This window comes from Lycium barbarum, chromosome 9, assembly GCF_019175385.1.
Source record: "Lycium barbarum isolate Lr01 chromosome 9, ASM1917538v2, whole genome shotgun sequence".
Taxonomy (NCBI): Eukaryota; Viridiplantae; Streptophyta; class Magnoliopsida; order Solanales; family Solanaceae; genus Lycium; species Lycium barbarum.
In genome coordinates, this window is record NC_083345.1 from 76,849,244 (window position 1) to 76,866,892 (window position 17,649).

Sequence of the window (17,649 nt, forward strand, 5' to 3'; positions counted from 1 at the left end):
ATTTTTTTTTTTTTTTATGTGTAACTTTTTCATAAAGGAAATCATTATATGAACCTATAATAACTTTAATTCAAGAATCCGAACTTGTTTAGTCATGTCTTGGACTTTGGTCAACTCTTAATTTTTTAAACTTCAAGTTTTAGTTGTAACGTTCTGAAGCACACTCGAGAACTCGTATCACCCTTACCCGCAAGTCATAAAACACCCCATGAACCTATCAGAAATCTCAAAATAGAGAAGAAGGGGTCCTAACAGTCAAAACGACCTAACGGGTCGTTGCATTGTTTTGTTGTCTCAATTACGTTCAGAAATCAAGAATAAATAAAGAAAAGATAATATTTAGTACACTAGAGTTACCGTTGAAGATGATACTAAAAAAAAAGGATGGTGCATATATTCACAATTCCCATCTCACTTATGTGGAGTGAAGTGCGGAGAGAATATATGTTGATTCCACTAGATAAACATCATAGATTCTATCCCAGTTTAACGATCATTTTTTCTCTAACTATAGCTTTCAGGTGATTCTACATGCCTAACTACGGAAGAATTATATGCTAAAAGTCGAGGATATTATTTTAGAAATCTAAAGAAGTTGGAAAAATAACACGAGAAAAACATGAGTGAATTAATAATAAAATCAACAAATCCAACAGCAAACCATCAAGAATTGGGATTGCGGGTATTTATAGCTTAAACATGTATCCTGAAAAGGGTAGAAGATATATATTCAAGTTAGCAGTTGTTGGACATGTACTAACTTAAAATCTTTATCCAAACCATATAAGTTACTTACCTCTGGCATAAATTACATGAAAAATTTAAAGATTTTTTTTTTCAAGTCGCGGGTGGCCTATGTGGACCGACCCGTTTAGACGAGATAGAGGTGAGAGAAGTTACAAAAGGATAAGGGAAGTTACCACATACGGTTAATAAAAGCAGTTTATATGAAAACCACTACTCCCTCTTTTATCCAGATGAAACGAACGTTTTCTTTCTCCCTCTGTGAACTATAGATAAGCAGGGGTAGTTGATTCACTGTTTTGTTCTTAGGATTGATCAAGCCAAAAAAAAAAAATTACTTCACAACATCTTTATCAGAAGAAGTAATTCATCACAATTTGTAACTAATGAATTAATGTTGAAAAACGATGAAAGTATACAAACAAGGATACACTCAGTCATGCATGCTTGGTGTTATTGTTTAGTTTGTTTTCCAAGACGTTCAAGAGACTATATGCAGAAGATTGAATAAAACGAGACACAACCTGTAGTTAGCATGACATGCAACTTTAAAAAAAAATTGCTTATAATATTTTGCCACTTGGAACACTTCTATTGATTATGTACCATTGGTGTTTGTTCTTTCAAACAGAGGAATAATGCCCGCATTGCAGGATTCAAGAGTTCTTTTACATGGCTACAGAAAAAGGTAAACTTGCACAACAGGGTTTAGAGTAAGAACCTTGAATGTTGTTAAAGAAAATAAAGCTGCACTGGCAGAGGATTTCTTTACTATATTATCACGTTGTGTTCGGTACGTAAGCAAAAAATTTATCCTAAACACATTTGTATATAATCTAGACAAATATTATGAGAGGTTGGGATGGTGGGGATTGATGCCACGGGGGCGAGAGTGAAGATGAGGTGCGTTGGAGGACATGTGGAATGCCTCTTGTGAAACTTGTTTTCCCTACTTCCACTAATAAAGTCATTTCTCATCTTTAATTCCCGCCGAGATAAAACGGATGGTTAATGGAAAAACCAATTCAGATAAAACAGATGGTCAACCAAACCATCCAATCGAATAAAAAAGAGGTACAAAGTGAATAGCATTAATAGATAATTGGCTACATCAATGCAAAATTCTAGGCTTGCCCAAATAGTACATTCTTCACCATGTAAATGAAGGGAGCACATATGTAGGATATGCATTGTTTTTCAAGGCAAGGGCGTGTACAGAATTATCATCTGCGACCTCTCCAAATCTGTTAAGTCCAAGTTCAGTAGCATGGATTCCACCAGTAATAAATGCTGATGCAATTCCAGCTGCATTTGCACCTTTGATATCATGGTGGAGGGAGTCCCCTATGGCAACACAATCGGAGGCATCCGCAGCAGCCATTTCCATAGCTGAATTGTATATTATCTGCAACAAGGAATCATAAGATTGTTCAATGATGTTCAGAAGAAGATTTTCATTGTGACAAAAAAGATCAGACAGCCCAATGATCATATACTGATAAGACTGCTTTCATGTTATTCCACCAATTCAAGGATAATCAGGTTAAGATCATAGGACCTTATTAAAAAGAATGATCAATTTTAAGATCATAGATTGACGAGATGAAGAACCATAAATCTTACAGGCACCACCAGTAAATAGGTTCACAAGAAATGACAATTTGTAAAACCTTAGAAACAAAGAAGAAATGCAACTTGATGAACTGGTCTTATATTGCTTTCATTTTCCTACGTCTTGCGCTCATTTCCTTTACTAAAAATGTTTTACTATGAATTCTCTCACTCGATTTCTAAACTTATAGAACAGATAAACACAGGAAGTATCTTAGAAGAAAATAGGAAAGCATATATTGGTCACAGTTCACCTTATCAGGTTTACCCATCCATTTTACTTCACCGCCAAGTTTTTCATATGTGGCTGCCAATGTTCCTGAAAATAAATCCAAGAGAAGGATCTCAGTCTTGAATCTAGAGTTGGAGAAAGACAAGGTACGAGGTGGCAGGCCATAATGTAATTAAAAGAAATGCATGAAATCAGTCTGTGTTAGAGTTAGCGGAACATTAAGAAACAAGCTAACAGTTTAATAGAAAAACTGAATGCTAACATCAATTTTGAATGCCTTTTGTTATCAAGACATGTGCCCTCTAGTATAAAGTAACTCAACCATCTAAAGCATGATCCTTACCAGGCATAACACGCAGAGCCCTAGCTTCAACAGTTACAAAATCAGGATTTGCTACTACCATGGGAATTTTCTTAGCAGCACACTGCTCCAGTATCTTCCCAAGGTCATCAAGATTCATGGGAAGTGCAGCACCAGAAGAAAGCCCCAAGGCTTCAGTTCCGTGAGCCAAAATAAAATCGGCTTCCTGAACATTTTCTACAACTTCTAGTCCGAGACCCTAAAGTAAAAAAAGGAGTGCCACTTGGTTGAAAAAGACAACATTCAAACAGGAGAGAGCGATGTAAAACTCTTCAACCTCTTGGATATTATTCTAAGGAACTCACAAAGCTTTATATACCTGAAGAGATATGGCACCCCTGTAACTCCAAGTCATGTGGATACATGATCTTCCTATGGAGGCAAACCAAGCATCATCTCTCCTGCCCATAATCAAATGTAAAGAAATACAATCACTTACATAGATGGGAAAAACATACCTTGTAAATTTCACGTTCCAAAATCTTAATTGTTTGAAGTTATATTTATAAAGATCAACAGAAAGCAAAGAGATTCTCGTAAAAGATATCTACATGCAGCAGATATGCTATTAAAAAACTCCCAAAATGATGATCAATAGAAAGTAAAGAAATTATCACACAGAAATTTACAGGCAGGCATCTTATGCTACTGAATAAATCCCAAATTGAATCAGGTGTCCAGTATCTACTTAAAAGTAAGAATATGGTAACCTTTGAAGATACTGATGTGTTAATTCCCCACTGGTGATGGCACCAATAAAGAGTGATGGATCAAATCCAAGGCTCCTCAATTTTTCCAGGGTTATAGATGCTCTTCTCGATGAATTACTAATGATTACCATCTTTGCACCAGAAGTTGCCAATTTTTCCACTGCTTAACATCATCAGTTACCCACTAAGGAAAAACTAAAATGGTAAGGAACAACTGAAAGTATATCTGACAAGATTACCAAAATTTCAAATGTTAAAACGTACATGTCGAAATGGCACCAGGATAAGGTTGTTTCCCATCATGAAGCACGCCAAACTGATCCAGAAACCATGCCTGAAGACAAGTTACAGTAGAATCTTTAGAAAGATACAATGAAAGAGTTCTTGAACTGCTCAATTACAACATTAAAACCTTAGAAATGTGCAGTTGCATCTCATGTATAACACGATTAAAGACCAACCACCTTACTTGCAGCTCCAATGAGCATCTCTACAACCCAATATCCTCTGTTCATCTCATTTAGAGGAAATATACAGTAAAAACATTTAAGTAGTACAATTATTTAACTGATACTGCAGTATGGCATGTGTTTGGTATAGACTAAAATATTTTCGTTAATGATTAATCAAAATGCTTCTAAATAAAAACATTTTATAGAAAACCAGGGAAAATGACTTACGTCATTGCCTTTTTAGCTATTGATCCATCTATCCTTTTTCAATCAAAATATTAACATTATTAGCAACCTTCAATACTCAAATATCACCAAGAAACCACCCTTGTCCCCAAATCTCTACATCCTACTATTAGTATAAGTAGGCGTTAGTGTACTTACGAGGTCCCTATATGTATAGAGGATTGGACCTCTTTTCTTGAGAACCATATTTTGATGTAGGTTCTCTTCTTTGGTATATGGCTTGTATACGGAGTTTCCCCAATTGTCAATAAAATTATTTACCTTATCAAAAAAAAAAAAAAAAGTATAAGTAGGCGTTTGGCCATAGAAACCAAATACTTTTTCACTTTATTTGGAATTTTTGAAGTTGGAGTTGTGTTTGGTTATAGTTTTTGCAACTAATATTTGGTTGTTTGAATGTACTTTTTCTAATAAACATGAAATATGATTTATGCTCCCCAATTTCTAAAAACTAGCCAAACCACCCAACTTGACTAATTTACCCGAATTTGCCATCCTTATTATACTATTAGTATAAGTAGGCGTTTGGCCATAGAAACCAAATGCTTTTTCACTTTATTTGGAGATTTTGAAGTTGGAGTTGTGTTTGGTTATAGTTTTTGCAAATAATATTTGGTTGTTTGGATGTACTTTTTCTAATAATCATGAAATATGATTTATGCCCCCCCGGAACCAATTTCTAAAAACTAGCAAAACCACCCAACTTGACTAATTTACCCAAATTTGGAGTTGAAGATGGAGTTGTGTTTGGTTATAGTTTTTGCAAATAATATTTGGTTGTTTGAATGTACTTTTTCTAATAAACATGAAATATGATTTATGCCCCCCAATTTTTAAAAACTAGCAAAACCACCCAACTTGACTAATTTACTAAATTTGTCATCCTTATTATTTTCTTCCTCTATCCAAACCACATTCGTTAACTCTAATCCTTATTCTTTTATGCAATATATAGAAACCAGATTCGTTAACTTGTACACTGAGATGGCTTCACATCCAGGGTCTGCCATCACTGCATCCAGATCATTAACAGCCACTATGATGCAAGTAGATGGCTGAAGATGTGAATTGTGACATGGCAGTTGATGTGGAGTTAGTTACAGTTGACATAGAGTTAGTTACAAGTTGGTTAGAAGTTAGTTAGAGCTGTTAGTTGTAGAAGTGCACTGCACAGTGAGCTGCATTCGATTAGTTACTGCATATTACAATTCTATGGTTGTATAAATACATTGTATCATTGTAACTGAATTCATTCATGATAATAAGATCAATTCTATTCTCTTCTCTTACAATTTCTCTCAAGCTAAATCTCTTGGTTCTAACCATGAACTAGGTAACATCTTCTTCAAGCTTAGATCCTAGATTAACAATTTCCGTCGCGATTTCAATTGATTGCATCAATTGGTATCAGAGCTATCGATTCTCGGCAGCAAAAATCAAGACAAACCAGTCGAGGAAATGGAGGACAAATTATCCCAAATTCAAGAACAGTTACAAAAAATAATGGAAGGCATGACAAGTATGAACGAAAAGAATTCGCAAGCAGATAAGGAACTGTTGGGACTCAAGGAAGCTATTCGAATTATAACTCAAAAATGTAAGGAGCAGATCGTAGCTGAATCCTCAACCATCAGAGATCCAACGGAAGCAAGGAACAAGGAATCCCATTCTTTCCTCGATTTTCAAAACTGGATTTCCCTCGATTCTCGGGCAGTGATTCGCGTACATGGTTATACAAAGTTGATCAATATTTCTCTATGGATGAAGTTCCTTTTGAACAAAGGGTGAAAGTGTCATCCATTCACATGGATGGAGATGCCGTTGCTTGGCATAGGTCCTATGTGAAGTCAAGAACTTCTACAATGGATCTATCCTGGACTGAGTATGGTCTTGCCTTAAATGAGAGATTTGGTGATAACTTTTGAGGATCCCATGGAAGCTTAGTCAAACTGCTGGGGTTAAAGAGTATCAATCTGAGTTTGATACATTATTGGGGGGGGGGGTCTGAAACCAGTCAATCTGAGTATCAAATGAGAATGCCATTAGCTGTTTCTTGGGGGGTCTCAAACCAAAGTTGAACAAGGCTGTAAGAATCCAAGCACCAAGAACATTAATGCAAGCCTATAAGATTGGCAAATTACAGGAAGAAGTCTTTGAAGCTCAAGCTCAAACATGGGGCCTGAAACCAGTTTCCAGACCTTCCAATTCCAGTTCCAATTCCATCATACCTACTCCAACTTCATTCAGACCACAGAATTATCAAAAGCCTTTTGTACCAAACTCCACTTACCAAAAGACCCTTGATACCAATCCAAACAAACCTAGCAGGCTTGGTAGAAGACTGACTGCTACTGAAATGGATGAGAAAAGGGCTAAGGGTCTGTGCTTCTTTTGTGATGACAAGTATGTGATGGGGCATAAATGCAAGAGGAAGCAACTGTTTATGGTGGAAGTAGTAGATGAGGAAATAGCTGCAGCTGTAGAGGTGGAGGAAGATGTATTGATCCAAGAAGTTGTGGAAGGAGGAAATGAATTCATGACCATTTCTCTGCAAGCTTTTACTGGGTTATCTGGTTATCAAACAATTAGAGTTACTGGCTATCATGAGAAGAAGCCACTACAAGTCTTGATTGATACTGGGAGCGCACACAACTTCATTGATCAGGAAATTGCTAAGAAATTGGGATGCCAATCCAGTTCCATAATGGAACAGTCTATCAGTGTAGCAGATGGTAGAAAAGTACACATTGTTGTTGTATACAGAAATTTACAATGGTCATTGCAAGGAACAACATTCTCATTAGATTTCCTATTACTACCCTTAGGAAATGTGGATATAATACTGGGTGTGCAGTGGCTTAGCACTCTGGTAAGAATTTTGTTTGACTTTGGAAATAGGACAATAGAGTTTGTGCATCAAGGCAAGAAGCATGTGTTAACGGGTGCTAACAACCAACTTAAGTCAACTAAGGCCACTTCATTAGGCAAATTAGAAAGGTCAGAGGCTTGGTTCTTCATTATGTCATTGGTGGACATGGAAATAGATGGAGCACAATGTCACAACATACAGACTATACAGGAGGCTGAACCAGTGTTTTGGACGGCGCGCGGCGACAAAAGGCGACAAGGGCCTGCCTCGCCTTAAGGCGCGGCGAGGCGCTCGCCTTTTTGAAGTGAGGCGCCAATAAATACCAAAAAATTAAAAAATTTAATTGCATATGTAAATAATCAAAATCTCACTAGCAATAACATATTAGCAAATATTTCAATTCAAAAATTAAAAGTAGATAGTAGATACTAAAAGTCTAGAACTTAAATGAGTCAATGACTCAATAATTCATAAGTGACAAGACAAGCAACACTAAAATTAAAGCAATAGTGCAATACTAAAAGTCTATTCAAATTCAAGATCTTCAAGATTTCCAAATTCTTGATATCCAAGATTCTCAACATTATATTGCTCCTCATCTTCTTCCTCCTCGGGCTCGGGCTCGGTCTCGGTCTCGGACTCGGAGTACCACTGCCTCACTGGTCCAAACAGAGAAAAAAAAAACAGAGGAAAAAACAGAGGAGAAAAAAACAGAGCAAAAAACAGAGGAGAAAAAAACAGAGGGTAAAAAAACAGAGGGTAAAAAACAGAAAAAGAAGAAGAGAATAGAAGAAGGAAAAAAAAAATGCAGAGGTGGCCGGAAATAGGGCAGTTGTCGCCGGAAAAAAAAAAGAAGAAAGAAGAAGAACAGAAGAAGAAGCAGAAGTCGAAAATACAGGAGGAAGAAAGAAGAAGAAAGAAGAAGAACTGAAGAAAAAGAAGAAGGAGAAAGAGACGTACCTGAAACCTTGAAGGAGAAGAGAGGAGGAGGCAAAAAAAACCCTAGCTGCTATTTTCATTTAAGTCCTCCACTTCTTTTAATTGTTTTTTTTTTTTTAAAAGGCATCTCGCCTCGCCATAACTGGGCGCCTCGCCTTGGCGCCATTAGCGCCTTTGGCGTGCCTTTTGAAGGTCTGCTCGCCACAGCCATAAAAGGCGCTGCAGCCTCGCCTCGCCACGCCTCTCGCCTTTCACAACACTGGGCTGAACTAACACCAGCTTTATCTGCTCTCATTAAGCAGTATTCAGGTATGTTTGAAGTACCCACTACTTTACACCCTCATAGAGGTTCCTTCAATCACAATATTCCCTTGATAGAATCCGCAAACCCTGTGAATAAAAGACCATATAGATATCCTGGTGTGAAAGAGGATATTATAGAGAAGTTAGTTCAGGAAATTATGGATCAAGGGGTGATCCAGTATAGTACCCGTCCTTATGCTTCACCTGTTGTATTGGTGGGTAAGAAGGATGGTAGTTGGAGGTTGTGGATTGATTATAGAGAATTCAATCTGTGAGAAAATACGGGAGAAAATATTATTATTGAATTGTGTATCTACATTATTACATTAACCCCTATTTATAGACACTACATCCTAATCCTTTTCCATGTAGGATACTATATACAAATCCTATTCCTATTCCTATTTTAACACACACCCTCAAGCTGGTGCATACAAGTCATATGTACCGAGCTTGTTACAGATGTATCTAATACGAGGACGACTGAGTGACTTGGTGAAAATATCCGCAAGCTGATCACTCGACTTCACAAATTTAATAACAATATCTCCGGAGAGTATCTTTTCCCTGACAAAGTGACAGTCAATCTCAATGTGCTTAGTCATCTCATGAAATACCGGATTTGATGCGATATGAAGTACCGCTTTGTTATCACACACAAGTACCATTTGACTGATTTCTCCAAATTTTAGTTCTATGAGCAACTGCTTAATCCAAACTAGCTCACATGTTGCTACAACCATTGCTCGATATTCTGATTCAGCACTAGATCGAGCAACGACACTCTGTTTCTTACTCTTCCAGAACACCAAATTACCTCCTACTAACACACAATATCCGGATGTAGAACGTCTATCAAAGGGTGATCCTGCATAATCAACATCTGTATATCCAACGATCTGCTCATGGCCTCGATCTTCGAAAAGCAGTCATTTACCTGGAGCTGACTTAATATATTGCAGAATGCGGACAACTGCATCCCAATGACTATCACAAGGAGAATCCATAAACTGACTTACAGCACTCACAGCACTCACAGGAAACGAAATGTCAGGTTGAGTCACTGTAGGATAATTCAACTTACCAACCAACCGCCTATATCTTCCAGGATCACTGAGTAGCTCCCCCTGTCCTGGCAGGAGTTTAGCATTCGGATTCATAGAAGTGTCAATGGGTCTACATCCCATCATTCCTGTCTCCTCAAGCATGTCTAAGGCATACTTGCATTGCGAAATAACAATACCTGACGTGGATTGGGCAACCTCAATACCTAGAAAATACTTCAGTCCGCCAAGATCTTTAGTCTGGAAATGCTGAAAGAGATGTTTCTTTAAATTAGTGATACCATCTTGATCATTGGCAGTTATAACGATATCGTCAACATAAACCACCAAATAAATACTCAAATCTAGAGCACAATGTCGATAAAAACACAGAATGATCTGCTTCACTGCGAATCATGCCAAACTCCTGAATTACTATGCTGAAATTACCAAACCAGGCTCGAGGAGACTGTTTTAGACCATAAAGTACCGACGCAATCGACACACCAGATTAGACTCCCCTTGAGCAACAAAACCAGGTAGTTGCTCCATATAAACTTCCTTCTCAAGATCACGATCGAGAAAAGCATTCTTAATGTCCAACTGATAAAGAGGCCAATGGCGGACAACAGCCATGCATAGAAAAAGACGGACATATGCTATTTTAGCCACGGGGGAGACAGTATCATTGTAATCAAGCCCAAATGTATTGTATACCCCTTCGCAACAAGGCGAGCCTTAAGCCGATCAACTTGGCCGTCCGGACCATGGACCAACTTTGACTGCATAAACCCAACGACAACCAACAGTAGATTTACCTGAAGGAAGAGGAATAAGCTCCCAAGTACCACTCGTGTGTAAAGCAGACATCTCGTTAATCATTGCCTGTCGCTATTCGAGATGAGAAAGGGCTTCACCTGTAGACTTAGGAATGAGGACAGAGGACAATAATGATACAAAGGCATAATGGGATGACGATAGACGATGATAACTTAAAAGGGTATGATGTGGGCTAGTATTACGAGTGGACCGTTTACCTTTCCGAAGTGCAATCGGCTAATTAGGAGGAGACAAGTCTGCGGTAGGTGCAGGGTCCAACGCATGACATGAATCAACTGGACCTGATGTTGGGTCTGATGCTAGACACGATCAACTATGATAAGACAGAAGTGGTGGCACTGTGACTGGAGATGTAGAAGTAACTGTAGATTCCTCAAAGGTCGGTGTAGGTAAAACCTGAGGTATAGGTAAGACCTCAGAGATATCAGGATGATCAGAAGGAGACCTAAAGTAAGGTTGAGACTAAAAAAAATGTGATATCGACAGGCATAAGATATCAACGGAGATCAGGTGAGAAGCAACGATCAGGCATAATATTCAAGCAGTTCCCGTTGGTGTTCAAGAAATTCAGACCACCTTCTAGGAAACTCAAGACAACATACAAGGCTACCCAACTTGTTCATGTAACATGTTTGGTCATAAGTCTATTGAGAAGCAACATAGAATTTATGCATGTTCTGTTGGCCAGTTTGCATTAAATTACCTACCTTGGTTTTTTCCACGCAACCGCCTCAATTATAAACAACTAGATTTCGAAATCTAAGAAATTCTTTTTTTTGGTATCCCGTTTACTTGTAGGGTCAACATCTATGTTCTTAATGAGGCAGCTATAAACATGTTCCCAGAAAAAGATCACGATTTAGCAATGTAACTAGAAACCAACAATTTCAAGAACGGACAAAGAAAATGGAATGGAAAAATTATAAAGAAGGGCAGTACCTTGAATCGACAAGTTTCAGCTAGCTGTTGAATTCCATTCAAAGTTTGAAATTTTAGCTCATTTCGGTTTGATGATTGAACTGATAAGCATCTTCCCATCATGCTTTAACCCTGAAAATTGCGATTTAGGTTCTTGATTTCCTTTTTGCCAGTGACACACTGGCCTCCCAATTGCCATCCCCAAAAACGACCTCGCAAACCACCACCCCCCCCCCCCCGGCCCCCCAAATATTTCTCAACTATTGGAAAAAGAACAAAAATGTCTTTTGTTTGATTATTTGGAAAAGGGCCAAATATACCCTGTCAAAAAAGTTCAAATATACCACTCATCATATTTTGAGTCCAAATATATCTTTACAGTTATATTTTGAGCACAAATATATCCCTCTACCATTAAAATTGATCAAGGTTAATATTTTTAATAAAGAAAATGTCATGTGGCATGCCACCTTATTGTCTAAATCCAATTTTAACCCTCCTCCCTTCTATGTCATCTCTCGCCATTTGCATCTCCCCCTCCACCACTACTACACCACCTATACCCACCACCATTTTCACAAACTCGAAAGGTGAAAGAAATCAAAATGCTTCAAATTGACTCATCCCAATAATAGTAAACTTTATAGAATTACTTGATGACAATCCAATTAGAGTTCCGTGGAAGCTTTTGTGGTCCGGTAAAGTATAGTGGCTTTTAGGCTTGAAAATTCTTAGCAGCATATTATCAAACAGTTCATGTGCACTCTCTTGACCTAACAAAGTGCAGTTTGAATTAAAACTCGATAGAGTTCTGTGGAAGCGTTTGTGGCTGAAGAAAGTTTGCTCCGAATTTCTTAGTAATATGATTGGTGCATTTTTTTTCAAAATCAACCTAATATTCATCGTAGATGTTTTTAACTTTGAACATAGAAACAGGAAAGTAGTTAATTGGGATGAGTCATTTGAAGCATTTTTATTTATTCCACCTTTCGAGTTTGTGAAAATGGTGGGGGGGGGGGGGGGGGTATTGTATACTATAAAAATCAGATCACGGTGTGTCCGATGGGACAGGAGTAAAAGATAGGGCCCTACGAACGCGTTTGTTATATCCCGTATTTTTGCGCATTCGGATAATTCAAGATAATTGCGGGAAGTTAAGGACAAGGTTATATTTTGATTTTGTTTAGCACACAAGTTGCTTATGAAAATTTTGATGTGAAAATATTAAGAAAGGGTAGGGGTAAAAAGGGAAATTCGCAAGATGACTCATAGAAATATGGAGGAAGGCTAAGGGCAAATTTGGAATTTGGAGAATAACTTTTCATGAATTACAAAACAAAATAAAAAAAAAAGTGGGCTTGAACTTAAGGGGCCATTTGGCCGTCCAAAAATAAATGGGCCAAGGCCCATATAGGAGCAAAATAAATAAGTCTAAAGGATTACCCATGTATTATTTCATCTTCAACACAATAAGGTTCAAGAAACTTTCAGAGAAGAAAGAACAACAAGGCCATTCGACCATGACCACCAAAAATTGACCCCTAGAAAATTTTGATCAAAAATTATTTTCTTCTAGTATTCCTACTAATTCAAGGGTCCTCTTTAACGTGGTATAATTATTGGAGCAAGAAAAACATCTATTCTTGCAAGGAGCAACTTTAGCCAAGAAGGAAGATGAGTGGAAAAGGCAAGAATTAATCTTCTTTTATATGTTATGAATGGTTGTGTATGTTGTAGTATGTAGAAATGAATGAAATTCATGAAAATATGGAAGTTGTGTGGTGGCCGTGTATATGTAGTGTGTGTGGCCGTGTATGTGTGTGTGTGTAAGAATAATGACTCACTTATTTTGTCTAGTGTTTTGGTTGTTGTCGTTGTGGATGCTATGTTGATAATGAAAGTTTGATGATTCTAGTGAAGTTGTGATGGTTGGAGAGTTGTTTTAGAAGTTAATGTGATTTGAATATAGTCTTCTTGTATTTATGGAAAACAATGTTGTTAGTGTGTGAATTGTTGGTGTAGTTTATGAAATTGAAGGAAGAGAATGTGTTGTTCCTGTTCTTGTTGCAATTGGAAGCTTTCGGGTAGAGTGGAATAATGGTTAGATTATTTTGAATATTGTGCAAACGTTCTTGAATATTGTCTGAATGGCTTGGGATTAGTACTTGAATGGGTGAGCAAATATGAATTGAACATAAATGAGACGCCGTTAAAGTTTGTAGGAAGAAGTTGCTAATGTTAGTATGCGTTTTGAATCGATTGTGGATATTGTTAGAATAACTGTTGGTATTATTGTTGATATTTTGGCCGAGTTAAATTCTCGGATTTGTTGTTGATGATATAGCCGAGTTGAATTCTCGGGGATGTTGCATTTACAGGGGAAATGATGCCGAAATTTCTGTAGATAAAGTGTTGATTTAGAATTGGACTCTTAAGTGTTATGGCTAATATTTGGTATATATGAATATTGTTGTAGATCTTGCGAAGCGAAAGACTTAAGTTCGGATTAGAGTAGAAAGCGGGCAAGGTATGTAAGGCTTACCTTTCTTTCTTTTGGCATGATCTCTATGAAACGAGCAAATGACGTATATGTATGAATTCAAAGAATTTCCTATTCTTAGAGCCACTAGGATGGCTAATATTCTTGACTTCCATAAGCTGTTTCATATGGTTTTGATACGTATCCATAATGTCCGAAGTTTGTTTGATATGTTTCCGAATGACATTCGAAAGATAATTGATATGACAAAAGTTTTGATCTTCAAATGCTAGCACGTCCGATTATTCTATTGAGCCTTTGATATGTTTTGATATGTACATATGATTCCAAAAGCTATATTTGATTTGACCCATACGATATCCGAGAGGTACTTGATATGATTATTGCTTCGATTTTCCAAAAATGGCTTCTGAAATGTTCGTAGAAGGTTATGTACTTCAAACGCTCATAACTTTCTTATACTAAGTCGGATTGACCCGAAACTTGTTTCTGAGCCTTCAGATGTCGGTAAGTACACTTATCTATTGAGTCTTGATTTATGTGCATATGGTTTCGCACTACTCTGTTCGTGCAAGCCTCAATATGTCTATTCACCGAGTCCCGAGCTGGGTATGTTATCGTGCGCACTCCACTGCATTATTCACCGAGTCTCTCAATAATGGGCCGGGTACGGTATATGCATATGATGATGTGATGAGATGATGATATGTTATGGTGGCCAAGAGGGCATATGATGATTTGATTCACCGAGTCCCTCACTAGAGGGTCGGGTACGATATGTATATATGTATATGCATGATGATATGATGGCATACTAATATGATGATATGACTTCACTCACCGAGTCCCTCACTAGAGGGCCGGGTACGGTATATATATGATATATGATGTTGACATGCATGACTCTATTCACCGAGCCCCTCACTAGAGGGCCGGGTACGGTATATGTATACATGTATTCATGATGACATAATGACATGATTTCATTCACCGAGTCCCATAATGGGCCGGGTACGGTATGTGATATGGAAATGTTGGATTCTGTTCCGTACTGCGCAGGTACAGTGGTTTCTTTATTATGATACTTGACTCCCGGAATCTCTATTTCAGTTATGATCTTTCCAGTTGTATTTCATGCCTTACATACTCAGTACATATTCCGTACTGACCCCTTCTTCTTCAGGGGCTGCGTTTCATGCCCGCAGGTACAGACGTTCGTGTGAGTGACCCGACAGTTTAGGCTATCTGTTCTGCTGCCTTGGAGTGCTCCCTTATTCTGGAGCCCATATTTTGGTACAGACTCTTCCGTTATATATATGTATGTATATATTCAGGGGTACGGCGGGGCCCTGTCCCGTCATATGATTCTGTTGTGTTTGTTAGAGGCCTGTAGACATATATGTGGGTCATGGGTCGCTATTGTTCGGTTATGTCTGTGATTTGCGTCTAAACGGTCCTATTTGCTATGACAACCTTAACGGCTTGTATGTGTCACGACCCGGCTAGGGGCCGCGACGGGTTCCCGGGACTAACCACCGAGCACCGCTCGTACTATCATTTACCTAACCCATTTAACAATCATTCATCTATTTCCGGTTAACTTTAAAGAGAGGATTTGCTTTTCATTACAAAAATATAACGCGTTGATACAGAAACATATTTCAATATACTTATACACATGCGTACTACCCATGTTGTGGAACCACACAACCCACATCGAGCATCTATGAGCCTCTATTGAGTGACATACAAATATATACACAAAAGGAACAACCAACTAGCACCTCCGGAAGATGGAGTGCTCTTCAACTCGGCTAGTGACTCCTATCAGTCTGGACCGCTTTCCCGTCTACCTGTGGGCATGAACACAACATCCAAAGAAAAGGATGTCAGTACGAACATTGTACTGAGTATGTGAGGCATACATCAAGAAATAAGTAAGAATAAGAAAATAAAGTAAGTACAAGGAGATAATTGATAACTGTTTGCCTCTTAAGGCGGATCCATGCATGCATACTCATAAAGCATCATATAGTAAATTGCTGCGGAACGTGCAGCCCGATCCATATGTCATCATATGTTAGTGCCGAGGAACGTACGGCCCGATCCATAAATATAATAAGTTAGTGCCGAGGAACATACGGCCCGATCCATAAATATAATAAGTTAGTGCCGAGGAACGTACGGCCCGATCCATAACCCATATACCCCGCGTCCGGGCATCCCGCGTCCGGGATGGAATCATGATATGCCAGCTGTACAGGTAGCTATGCGTCTATAGCGCCTCACCTTTCCCCTTTTCCCCTGAAAACATTTTCATATCATATATATATACATACATAATATACATGGCATGCTGGAGAGCCCAAGGAAAAGCTGTAAGTACGTTGGAGTGACGTAAGGTCGAAAGCCTCCGATTGTGTTATGGAGTAATCATCGTCGCTTTGTCTCGCCTTGAAGGAGCAATTATTATAAGGCGAGACTATCAATGAAGAATAGAATTAAAAGAAAGCATAGAATAAAATCATGAACTTCATAAGGCATCCATTCATATACTTTGGAAGATTTAGAAATAAGGTCACCATCCATGAATAAATTGAGAAATCAGTAAATAGCTCGACGTTCTCATATAGTCCTTGAAATCATAAACTTGAAACTTTTAAACATAAGATTTGCTCTCATCATGGTCAGCATAATAATACTTTCACTTTTGACATCATCATTGTTATTGAAAACAATATCCACGGTCGCTATCATAACACTCACATAATCGTAACCTTTGGTTTGGAAAATAGGAGTACTTTGGAAAACATTTATGAAATATCAAGAAGGAAATCGTGCTTCGGAATCTTAGATTATTTAACCTTTGATAGCAAGGAAAAGATGGGAGCATTTATGAAATCGTAAGCTAGGGATCATGCCTTTGAAAGAAAGGGAATAGCCTCACATACCTTCGACGTTTACAATTCTTATTGCTTGCTCGTTCTCCCCTAATGCACTCGTATACCTTCAAGAGAATTCATGTCGTCGTTAGCTAAGTAATTACAAGAACGGACTACCATTTCTAAGGAAAATTGGGTAGCACTCCCTTCATTTCTAATACTTTCCCCATGTTTCATTTCCACTCTCATACATTCGTAACGACACTCACAATATTACTTTCAACAATCATCACTGATACACTTTGAGAAAAATCTACCATTTTCCTCCAATTTCTCCACATTCATGGTTATAGCTCGTTATCACGTTTTCTCGTATATAATACTTATTTCATGGTCTAGACGTTATTTATAACATATTCACAACCGTAGCTTATCAACATTCATGACTCCATTTAACTACTATTCAATTGTGCCACTATTTACCCATACAAGGCCCATTTTCTATGTTCTTATACATTTCAAGTATCTAAGCCTTCCAATACCTTGAACCATATGGTATAGTCATGAAACATACCTTGGATGTTGGTGGAACAAGCCTTGAGCAACAATACTCTTTTTATACCAAAACCCTATTTCAACCCTTTTGAGATTTCTTGAAGAAGATGACTTCCAATAGAGTCTCATGCACTTGCTTTCATGAATTAGATGTTGATGATCTTGGTTCCCCTTTGATCTCTTGAATTTTGTGGATGAATATTTGGAGAGCTTCTAGAGTGTTCTTGAATGGTGTAGATGCATAATGAAATAAAATGAGGCTTTGGTCCCTTTTTAATAATCACATAACTTGATTTTTAATGAACAACCGTCGGGTGAACAGTGGTCGTAAACCACAATTTACGGACCGTATTGTGGTTTACGGTCCGTCCTCCATGATCGTTTTTAATCATCCCAGAAACAGAAAGGTTTGGCTGGAAATATTGCAGTTTACGACCGAGGTTT

At 38.0% G+C, this 17,649-nt stretch overlaps 1 protein-coding gene across 1 annotated transcript; it reads right to left on the bottom strand.

Moving 5' to 3' along the window:
* Window positions 1–1,752: 1,752 nt before the first annotated feature.
* Window positions 1,753–11,501, bottom strand: LOC132608989 (uncharacterized). Its single transcript, XM_060322825.1, has 7 exons — window positions 11,290–11,501; window positions 3,923–3,992; window positions 3,659–3,818; window positions 3,268–3,349; window positions 2,931–3,147; window positions 2,610–2,674; window positions 1,753–2,149 (listed from the first exon to the last, which is right to left on the bottom strand). Exons 1-7 carry the CDS (start codon window positions 11,389–11,391, stop codon window positions 1,895–1,897), a joined length of 951 nt encoding a protein of 316 aa, XP_060178808.1. The 5' UTR covers window positions 11,392–11,501; the 3' UTR covers window positions 1,753–1,894.
* Between the last annotated feature and the right edge of the window lie 6,148 nt (window positions 11,502–17,649).